The sequence below is a fragment of the Antechinus flavipes genome, chromosome 5, assembly GCF_016432865.1.
Source record: "Antechinus flavipes isolate AdamAnt ecotype Samford, QLD, Australia chromosome 5, AdamAnt_v2, whole genome shotgun sequence".
Taxonomy (NCBI): Eukaryota; Metazoa; Chordata; class Mammalia; order Dasyuromorphia; family Dasyuridae; genus Antechinus; species Antechinus flavipes.
The window spans coordinates 226,864,792-226,876,876 of record NC_067402.1 but is presented as its reverse complement, the minus strand read 5'-3'; the positions used below and the strand labels follow the sequence as shown (position 1 = coordinate 226,876,876).

The window sequence follows — 12,085 nt, the reverse complement described above, 5'->3', positions numbered from 1 at the left end:
GCCCCTAGTTTGTTCCATTTTCTCACCTTGTATTTTCTCTCCCTAAGTTGAAAAGAATTCCCTCTGTTTGACGAAAACTTTTTGGAGTTTTGGCTGGAATTAAAGAAGAGAAGAATGAGTACATAAAAATACTGAAATTTCCATACTTCTCCAAGAAAAAAGGGAGCTTGCTTGCATTGTTACTTGGCTACATAACTTTGAACACGATAATCTCAAAAGATTTGAAAACAAAAGCAATGGAAAGGGTTGTGATCAGTGTGAACAAGCTGCAACAAGTAACAAATGAGGAAGTTAGAAAAAGAAAATGCACTGGTCCTATAGTAAGAATTACAAGGCACAACAGATATATAGCTCAAGTGCCCCACCAGTATTAGAGGCTCAAGATAATGAAAGATTTCAAGCATCTTGAATTCAATTTCTGTGGCAGGAAATATGTCTGATAAGTTGGTCAGACATGAATGGACTGTAATCTATAATATTGTAGGAAATATTCAGAGGGATTATAGATGCCTCTGAGTATTGAAAAACCTCACAAAAATCTTCCTAAGGACTGACCAAGAGTTTTTTTTTTTTGGTCATATTTTCTGTGTGATTCTTTATTGATCATATGTTACTGCCTTTTCATGTTTATTAATCTTAAAAGTAAATATTAAGCATCTTGTTCTAAGCACCATAAGCCTATCCTTTTGGCTACCATTAGACATGAGGCAAACCTAAACTTTAAAAGATTTCTCCTGCAATTCCAGGGGCATGATATGATGAACCAGAGAATATTTGAAGATCTTTCTTTAAAAGAGGTCAGGTTCACCCATGAGTGAACCCAATTCATGAAAGACCTGAGCTGGATCCCCTTATTAGAAAAGGACGCCTGTAACCTCTTAAATTTAGTGGATCTTTAAACTCACACATAAGTATATGGGGACTCCAAGATTCTTCCTGGCATCCTACATACATATTCAAAATTCAAAATAATAATTTGCCTCAATTTATCTTTATTTTCATTATTATGTGAACTAGTCAATATCAGTTTTTAAAGAATACAAACAATCTCTAAAATGTGCTTGGCCACATGTGTTTTCTACCTTTGTACCTAGCATGTGTGATTTTTAAAAAAGTTTTTATGTCTTCTGTTTCTTACATCATCATTATTATTCCAAGTGAACCTTTTCTACCCCTTCCTGAGAGCCCTTCCATATAACAAACCATTTTTTAGGGAGGAAAAAAATTGACCAATTGGTCAACACACTGAAAAAGTTTGAAGACATGTACGATAGGTAACACCTATGGATCTCTCACCTCCACAAAAGAGCATCTCATAGTTCTCCAATTGAATCCTGCTTATTCTTTATTATTTTGTTAATTTGCTTTTGTTTTACATTATTGTAGTTACTATATATACTGTTTTCTTGTCTATTTCATTCTCTATTCTTTTTATGCTTCTCTGAATTCATTACAGCTATCATTCCTTGCAGTACAGTAATATTCTGTTGCATTTATATAATACCGTTTGTTTGATGGGCACCTACTTTGTTTCCATTTCTTAGCTATCACAAAAAGCACTGCAATACTTTTGTTTTTTATGGGATCTTTCTTCTTTTCAACGACTTCCTTGGGATATAAGCCCAGTAATGGAGTTCAAAGGGCAAGGACATTGTGGGAAAAATGAACAAAATTACGGTTCTCCCCCCTCCATGATGTGGATTCCCCTTTTCCATCTTGTCTCATTCCCAGAATGCCAGGTGCTACACCTGGGGGCAGCCGGGCCTTACCTCCTCTCGAACTTCAGTGCGCATCTGGCCAGCCATGTTTGCCAGAGAGTCACAAGCCAGAAGAGATGAAATCAAGATGCTCTTTATTAGAGGCACTTTCCTTTGCCTTCTTTTTACAATCTTTGGTCCCTCCTTATATCCCCCTTTCCACACCAACCTCAAGGAAGTAAGCTTATGCTGACATGGCTGAGTCAGGAAAGTCACGGAGCTCACATCCTGATGACAGAGCACTTCTCAGTACAATCACTGTGACTTGCTCTTTGACCTGAGCTATTGTCAGCAACCTTTGCAAGCCCCTGGTCTAATGTTTGTCAGGGGATCTACAAGGTAATACTTCCTTCTCTCCAAGCCAGCACAGATGTCCTGCCTGGGCCCACGACCTGAGCCCTGTGTCACCACAAACTTCTTGCCAGAGCCCTCTGGGCCCCAACACCAGAACAAAGCTAATTATTACAGATAACAGAGATGCTGAGAGGTGGTCATGATAGAGTCCCTTAGCAGCACCCAGCATGGCGGTGTGAGGTAAGAAAGCCAGTCAGCTTCTGCATTTGCTAAGCCCATCATTCTGTTTCAGTTGTAGAAATGTATCAGCTATGTAATTTATGGCAAATTGTTTTCTCTGCCCAGTTTTCTGATTGAGAACTAATAATGGTTGTTGTGAAGATCAAGATCACAAGTGCTTAGCATAAAACAAATGCTATATAAATGCTAACTGCTTTATTGGATATAATAGTTTCATATTTGATAACTTTATATGGATTTTTAGATGTGACCAACATACAATGTCAATGTTGAGAAAAATGAATTCTCTCTGTGTGTAAAGTAATTTGGAAGCAAATTCAATTAAATTAAGGCCTCCCCAGGATAGTAGGATAGTACATAGTGGAAAAAGAGTTTCTTTTCCTTCCCTCTTCCCTCTCTTGACTGCAGCAAGGGCTGTTTGGATGGAGGAGTGAGAGTTTCTCCCCCTGTCTCTAGATAGTAAACTTGTTTTTTTCCTTTCCCAGCAAAACACAGCAGTCCCATGATGGCTTAAAATCAAGATGGAGCTGCTTAGGTTCCAAGTTATAATTAAACTCTATTACTGGAGGGAGTGTATTGCATTTAAGAGATAACTAAAAGTTCAAGGATCAGACACATAATTAAGATCTGGCCCAGACTCATTTTTTAAAAACGTCAATTTTATAAAGTTCCTCCTTTTCCCCGGACTCCTCCAACGCCACCCCCTCTCCCCCCATCCAAAGCAAGAAAAACAAAATGCAAAGAAATAAATGCATTCCTGTCCTTGGGCTAGCCCCAAGACTAGACACAGAATCAGAAGCTGGGGCTTCTGCCTTGCTAATGAATAGCCAGCACCATGCTCTTGTTTCTATGTGTGTGTGGGCACGCAGGCATGTTCCTATATTTGGTCATATACGTATGTGCGTGAATGATTATTAATTGTATGCACGTGTTGTAGAAATGCTTGACTCGTGTGGGCATGCACCGGCTCTTGTTCATGTGCGTACGTGTGTCTGACTTGGCTTTGTGTGCGCCCGACTGTTGGCCAGGTGTATATGCGTGCCTTTGTGTATGCGAATTTGCGTCCAGCACTTCGGGAATCACTCAGGAGAAGTTTGGTTCAGGTTGGGGGGGTGGGGAGGGATTAATGACCAGAGAGCCCCGCCCCTCTGCCCTGGAGCGCGCCAACCGCCACGCGTGACGTAACCGACAGCACAGAGCCACGCCCCCGCCCTCACCGGTTTTTTTTTCTTTCTCCTCATTTCCTCCCCCCCAAAAAATGGGGCCCTGGCTTGGGGGCGCCACCTTGTGGTTATTCTGGGGCAGCTTCGCTTCCGCCAACGGTGAGTAGTCGCCCTCGTTCGAGGAAAAGAATAAGCGCCCCCGCCCGCGCTTTGAGCTGGACTCTGGGGAGAGGGGGCTGGCCTGGTGTGAGGAGGGCTGAGGGCCAGGCCCCGCGGCGGCCCGAGCGGGAGTGCTCACGGGGGTGAACGCCCCCCAGTTCTTAAGGCCCAGTGACCGCAGGACACAGCCGGGACCCCGGGGGTCAGTTCCTCTGGCTGATGTCTTCCCTTGAAGGACGGAACCAGGCAGGGAGGCGGTCACTGCTTTCTTGAATTACGGGTAGGGTGGGATAGGGGAGCCCACTTTGGGACCCCTTAGTGGTGCCCGTACAACTATGTAAAGGCAAGGAAGCCGAGCCAAAGGCGCTCCATCTGCGCATGCCCTAAGGGGGGAGCGCTATTCTCCAGCCCCCGTTAAGCAAATTTCATAGTGCTGCATCAAATCATTATTAATTTAATGGTTTCCCTCAATTAAAATTAAATAGCGTCTGTGAAGAACGGCGTTTCGAAAAGTTTGCAAATGCATGGTAGGTTCAGCCTGTCTTTAAATTTTTAAAAAACATTTATTGCATTAATAATTGCATTGAGAAGAGGGGAGAGAGTGAATAAGTTAGGAATGAAATACGAATTTGCAGCTGATGTTTCGTGTCTCCAGTTAAAATAATGTATCGTTTCTGTTTGTATAGACTGTGGGACAGTACCACTGCTGGATGTGATTTCAGGGTCTCGAATTATAGGTGGTCATGAAGCTCATATTGGAGCATGGCCATGGATGGTTAGTCTGCAGTTTTCAAACATTTTCAACAAATCCATTCATTTGTGTGGTGGATCCATAATTAAAGAAATGTGGGTCCTCACAGCAGCCCACTGCTTTAAAATGTCTAGGTATGTATAAGCATTATTACATACTATTTTGGTCACAAGTCAAAAGTTTTAAAATGATAATGTTCCTCCCCAATTGGGCTCCCAACCCTTTTGTTTTAGGTTGCATGCTTTGAGCTCCTAATCCTTTTGTTTTAGGTTGAATGCTTTAAATATTTAATTGGAACATTCTGTCACAATTTGTAACGAATGGATGGCAATACAAAGCAAAAAACAAACCAACTTCTTAAATTACTGTTTTAACTTCATATATGGGACATGGTTACTATATCTCTATATTGTAACTAAAAACTGACTTTTTGGGGGCAAGGAAACGTTTCTTTTTTTCTTTTTCTTTTTTTAATATTTTATTTTATTTAATAATAGCTTTATATTGACAGAATCCATGCCAGGGTAATTTTTTTACAGCATTATCCCTTGCACTCATTTCTATTCCGATTTTTCCCCTCCCTCCCTTCACCCCCTCCCCTAGATGGCGAGCAGTCTTATATATGTTAGATATGTTGCAGTATATCCTAGATACAATATATATGTACAGAACCGAACAGTTCTCTTGTTGCACAGGGAGAATTGGATTCAGAAGGTAAAAATAACCCGGGAAGAAAAACAAAAATGCAAATAGTTCACATTCGTTAGGGAAACGTTTCTTACCAGGATCCCTTTACACCTAAAATAAAATCAGCTGAGCACACACAAGTAAAAAGCAACTTAATGTAGTTAGGACTTTTTTTAAAAAAAGGTTATGATAAATAAAAAGTTATAATTATGGGAAAAATGAAAAAGGTTATGATAAGTATAAAGGATCTATTTCACTCAAAAGGGTATTTTAAATTTTTTTTCACTAGATTCAGAATGTTTTAAAACATACTTTCCATATTTTGGTCAATTAAAAAGTGTGGTGGAGGGAAAGGAAAAGAAATAGGGAAAAGATAGACAGTCATAAAGAATCAAAGTAAGGAACATGGAAGTGATGCCTTCCAGAATATGCTCCAAACAAACCTAACAACAAACGAACAAAAACCCTGAGCTTTCATGTCTCCTGCCTTTGCTTACATTGTTTCTTATTCCTAAAGTCTAAGTGCAGACTAAAATACATTTATCAATATTGTCTGCAAAGTATTACTTTAAGCCAGAAGTTAACCTCTTTTATGTAATAGACACTTTTGGCTGTCTGATGAAGCCTATGGATCCCTTCTCAGGATAATGTTTCCAAGTACATAAAACAAAGGATTAAGAAAAACACAAAGTTTATAAAAGATTTCTGTTCTCCACAAAACACTAAATCATATATATGATATTATATAGTCATGATAAAGTGCTATATTGGATAATAATAAAATAAAATAATAAAAAATTCTTGAATTGGGCTTTACAGAATAGTAACTGAGGGAGAGAAAAAGAAAAATAATTTCAAAAGTTCTTTGAGGGCACCTATACTCATCAATTTTATGCCGTTTTATACTCTCACAGTTTTCTTCTTTTTATTCATAAAACCACTATTCTTTTCCTTAGATTTGGACCACTGTATCAGTTTCCTAAATGGTTCTTCATTTCCATTCTCATCTTTCTTTCAATCCATCCACCACACAGCTGCCTAAATAATCGTTCTAAAGCATGAATCTGTCTATGTCATTCCCCTCCTCAAGAATCTCTAGTAGTGAATTTGTTACTTGGCATTTGGCCCTTTGAAATGCTTTCAGCCTATCTATACATATTCACACTGCCCCCTTCATAAACTACATTACAGACAAAAATGACTTGTTTGTGGTTCCCTGAACTTAATATCCCATTTCCTGCTTTCATGACTTTGTACAGACTTCTTTATCTGAATGAATTAAGGGAAATTTATTGCACTAGCAAGACCTTAAAAAAAATAAGTCCTAGGGACTGCTTTTTGATTTGGGGGAAAATTAGGCTCAGGAGATCTCTGTAGGTGTAGAGATGGAAAAGGACTTCCCTCTTCTCCATTAACCATTGCTTCCAGCAATAGGTACAGATGAGAGAAAGAGAGATAAACACACCCAATCTAGCAATTTTAGAGTTAAAAAGTTAAAGGAATAGTTGAAGGAGCAGAGAGACAAATTCCAAAGAAAAACAAATGTAGAAATACAGTTAGTCACTAGAGGGAGTAAACAACTTCAAGGAGCAGGACTTTGGGTAGCAGAGAAGACCTGCTGTGGAAAAGAATACATCCTGGAAACTTAAGGATGCTACACCCAAGGAGAGATGCACAGAGATTCTTTGAAGAGAGGATGGTCCAGAGCCTTCAATAACTAGAGCTGGGCATTGTTTTTGCCCCACAGTATTCTGTTTCACAACCATTATACTCTAAATTTGATCCTACTCTTTCCATGGACACTGTTAAATTCATGACACATTTGTTAGAGTATGCCCCAGGTTTAAGGGGTTAAGATTTTGTAGCTTCTGTGTTTATTTTGGGAGAAGAGTAGGGTTTTTTTTTTTTGTTGTTGTTTTGTTTTGTTTTTTTACAATGCCATCTTAGTAAGTGCTTTTGCTAAGAGTGAATTGTGTCTACTGTCTTATTGTGAAGGAGAGTTACATTGTTGGGACCTCATAAACAGCAGATTACCCCTGTTGCCTATGGTAGCAGCTGCCCTCCAGGGACCTTAAAACAGGATTGTTAAGTATAAGTTGGAGAAGTAGTCCCGAAGGAGTGTTACAGAGACAATGTAAAGAATGGTAACAAATGTGACTTTTGATATGTAAAATTCCTTTAAAATTTCCATTTCTATAACATAATCAATCAAAAATACTCATACTCAAATTGATCCAGTGATACAGATTTTAGCCAACTTGTGCTTGTTTCACCTTTGGAATTTTGGCTTATATCGTCCTATTGAAGGAATTCTTCCCTTTCTCTCTCTCTCTCTTTCTCTTTCTCTCTCTCTCTCTCTCTCTCTTTTAATTTTATAATAACTTTTTATTGACAGAATCCATGCCAGGGTAATTTTTTAACAACATTATTCCTTGCACTCACTTCTGTTCCGATTTTCCCCCTCCCTCCCTCCACCCCCTCCCCTAGATGGCAAGTAGTCCTATATATGTTAAATATGTTGCAGTATATCCTAGATACAATATATGTTTGCAGAACAGTGCACAGGGAGAATTGGATTCAGCAGGTAAAAATAACCCAGGAAGAAAAACAAAAATGCAAATAGTTCACATTCATTTCCCAGTGTTCTTTCTTTGGATGTAGCTGCTTCTGTCCATCATTTATCAATTGAAACAGAGTTAGGTCTCTTTGTCGAAGAAATCCACTTCCATCAGAATACATCCTCATACAGTATTGTTGTTGAAGTGTATAATGATCTCCTGGTTCTGCTCATTTCACTTAGCATCAGTTCATGTAAATCTCTCCAAGCCTCTCTGTAGTCATCCTGCTGGTCATTTCTTACAGAACAATAATATTCCATAACATTCATATACCACAATTTATCCAGCCATTCTCCAATTGATGGGCATCCATTCAATTTCCAGTTTCTAACCACTACAAACAGGGCTGCCACAAACATTTTGGCACATACAGATCCCTTCCCTTCTTTAGTATTTCTTTGGGATATAAGCCCAGAAGTAACACTGATCAAAGGGTATGCACAGTTTGATAACTTTTTGGGCATAATTCCAGATTGCTCTCCAGAATGGTTGGATTTGTTCACAACTCCACCAGCAATGCATCAGTGTCCCAGTTTTCCCACATCCCCTCCAACATTCATCATTATTTTTTCCTGTCATCTTAGCCAATCTGACAGGTGTGTAGGGGTATCTCAGAGTTGTCTTAATTTGCATTTCTCTGATCAATAGTGATTTGGAACACTCTTTCATATGAGTGGTAATAGTTTTAATTTCATCATCTGCAAATTGTCTGTTCATATCCTTTGACCATTTATCAATTGGACAATGGCTTGATTTCTTATAAATTTGAGTCAGTTCTCTCTATATATTTTGGAAATGAAGCCTTTATCAGAACCTTTAACTGTGAAGATGTTTTCCCAGTTTGTTGCTTCCCTTCTAATCTTGTTTGCATTAGTTTTGTTTGTACAAAGGCTTTTTAATTTGATATAATCAAAATTTTCTATTTTGTGATCAGTAATGGTCTCTAATTCATCTTTGGTCACAAATTTCTTTCTCTTCCACAAGTCTGAGAGATAAACTATCCTATGTTCCTCTAATTTATTTATAATCTCATTCTTTTTTTTTTAATTTTAATATCTTTTTATTGATAGAACACATGCCAGGGTAATTTTTTACAGCATTATCCCTTGCATTCACTTCTGTTCCAATTTTTCCCCTCCCTCCCTCCCTCCCTTCCCCCAGATGGCAAGCAGTCCTTTACATGTTGAATAGGTTACAGTATATCCTGGATACAATATATGTGTACAGAACCGAACAGTTTTCTTGTTGCACAGGGAGAATTGAATTCAGAAGGTATAAATAACCCGGGAAGAAAAACAAAAATGCAAGCAGTTTATATTCATTTCCCAGTGTTCTTTCTCTGGGTGTAGCTGCTTCTGTCCATCTTTGATCAATTAAGGCTCTCTTTATCGAAGAGATCCACTTCCATCAGAATACATCCTCAAACAGTATCGTTGTTGAGGTATATAATGATCTCCTGGTCCTGCTCATTTCACTCAGCATCAGTTCATGTAAGTCTCGCCAGTCCTCTCTGTATTTATCCTGCTGGTCATTCCTTACAGAACAATAATTATAATCTCATTCTTTATGCCTAGATCATGGACCCATTTTGATCTTATCTTGGTATACGGTATTAAGTGTGGGTCCATGCCTAATTTCTGCCATACTAATTTCCAGTTATCCCAGCAGTTTTTATCCAATAATGAAACCCAAGAACTTCACCCAAGAAAACGATAATAATGAGACATCATACCAAAATGTATGGGATGCAGTCAAAACTGTAATAAGGGGAAATTTCATATCTCTAGAGGCCTATTTGCATAAAATAGAGAAAGAGAAGGTCAATGAATTGGGCTTGCAACTAAAAATGCTAAAAAAGGAACAAATTAAAAACCCTCAGTCAAACACTAAACTTGAAATTCTAAAAATAAAAGGAGAGATCAATAAAATTGAAAGTAAAAAAAAAAAACTATTGAATTAAGTAATAAAACTAAGAGTTGGTTCTATGAAAAAAACAACAAAATAGACAAACCCTTAGTAAATCTGATTTAAAAAAGGAAAGAGGAAAATCAAATTGTTAGTCTTAAAAATGAAAAGGGAGAACTCGCCACAAACCAAGAAGAAATTAGAGCAATAATTAGGAGTTACTTTGCCCAACTTTATGCCAATAAATTCAACAACTTAAATGAAATAGAAGAATACCTCCGAAAATATAGCTTGCCCAAACTAAAGAGGAAGAAGTAAATAATTCTAAACACTTCCATCTCAGAAAAAGAAATAGAACAAATTATCAACCAACTCCCTAAGAAAAAATCCCCAGGACCAGATGGATTTACATGTGAATTCTACCAAACATTTAAAGAACAATTAACTCCAATGCTATATAAACTATTTGAAAAAATAGGGATTGAAGGAGTCCTACCAAATTCCTTTTATGGCACAGATACCTAAACCAGGTAGGTTGAAAACAGAGAAAGAAAATTATAGACCAATCTCCCTAATGAATATTGATGCTAAAATCTTAAATAAAATATTAGCAAAAAGATTACAGAAAATCATCCCCAGGATAATACACTATGACCAAGTAGGATTTATACCAGGAATGCAGGGCTGGTTCAATATTAGGAAAACTATTAGCATAATTGACTATATCAATAACCAAACAAACAAAAACCATATGATCATCTCAATAGATACAGAAAAAGCATTTGATAAAGTCTAACATCCATTCCTAATAAAAACACTTGAGAGCATAGGAATAAATGGACTTTTCCTTAAAATGGTCAGTAGCATATATTTAAAACTGTCAGTAAGCATCCTATGCAATGGGGAAAAACTGGAACCTTTCCCAGTAAGATCTGGAGTGAAGCAAGGTTGCCCACTATCACCATTATTATTCAATATTGTATTAGAAACACTAGCCTCTGCAATAAGAATTGAGAAAGAGATTAAAGGAATTAGAGTAGGCAATGAGGAAACTGAACTATCACTCTTTGCAGATGATATGATGGTATACCTAGAGAACCCCAGAGATTCTACCAAAAAGCTATTAGAAATAATTCATAATTTTAGCAAAGTAGCAGGATACAAAATAAATCCCCATAAATCCTCAGCATTTTTATACATCACCAACAAAATCCAACAGCAAGAGATACAAAGAGAAATTCCATTCAAAATAATTGTTGATAGCGTAAAATATTTGGGAATCTTTCTACCAAAGGAAAGTCAGGAATTATATGAGCAAAGTTACAAAAAACTTTCCACACAAATAAAGTCAGACTTAAATAATTGGAAAAATATTAAGTGCTCTTGGATAGGCTGAGCGAATATACTAAAGATGACAATACTCCCTAAACTAATCTATTTATTTAGTGCTATACCAATCAGACTTCCAAGAAAATATTTTAATGATCTAGAAAAAATACCAGCAAAATTCATATGGAACAATAAAAAGTCGAGAATCTCAAGAGAATTAATGAAAAAAAAAATCAAATGAAGGTGGCTAGCTGTACCTGATCTAAAATTATATTATAAAGCAGCAGTCACCAAAACCATTTGGTATTGGCTAAGAAATAGATTAGTTGATCAGTGGAAAAGGTTAGGTTCACAAGACAGAATAGTCAACTATAGCAATCTAGTGTTTGACAAACCCAAAAATCCTAACTTTTGGGATAAGAATTCACTTTCTCTTAAAATAGCAAGGGTACCAGTGGGGAATTCTTTCTGTCTGTCATTCCTTACCCTTACCATGTGACCAGCCTGTTCTCTCTTCTCATCAAACATTTCTTTGATAACATCTTTTGATCCTTTTCTTTTAAGTTCTTCATGTTTATATATTGTAGCCTCTTTATTCCTATCATAAGTCCCAACACTGCACTCAGTATGATACTCATTTTTAATTTGGAAACTGTGTTTGTATTCTGTGTCTCACTGCTATGTATGTCTCACTGGTGGAGACTGCTGGCATTTAAAAAGATGAACCATTGTTTTCATGGGAAACTTGGAGTCATTAAAGGAACTTTGCAATTTCCTAAATTCAATCCAGCCTGCTTTTCTCTGCCTATTCTACTCTTTGTGAAGCTCATTGTCCATTTGTACTATTGGGTTCAGATATATTTACAAACAGATAAGCTTTATACACTTTTCATCCAAATGCATAATCAAGACTATAGATAGTCTTCATCCATTTGGTCTTTTCTGTCTGACTGGTCAGGCCAAACACTTTTGAATGGCTGTCTTCCAGGATGTTCTTCACTGTTCTGGGACTTGATGTGACTAGCACAATGTCATCAGCAAACAGGGACATCTGGAGGACCTTGCCATCCACAGAGTGATCCCTCTTCAACTTGGACTTAGCACTGAATTTGCTCCATCACAGTGCAAATACTTTTGGTGAGCATACATCTCCCTATTTTATGTCTTCTCTGATGTTTGTGA

General features: G+C 37.6%; 1 protein-coding gene across 1 annotated transcript in view; it reads left to right on the top strand.

Moving 5' to 3' along the window:
• Positions 1-3,549: 3,549 nt before the first annotated feature.
• Positions 3,550-12,085, top strand: part of LOC127538714 (transmembrane protease serine 12-like) — a 29,191-nt gene continuing 20,655 nt past the window's right edge. Inside the window, 3 exon segments of the mRNA XM_051962466.1 lie at positions 3,550-3,613; positions 4,045-4,140; positions 4,300-4,498. Of these exon segments, the coding sequence (XP_051818426.1) occupies positions 3,550-3,613; positions 4,045-4,140; positions 4,300-4,498 (359 nt within the window).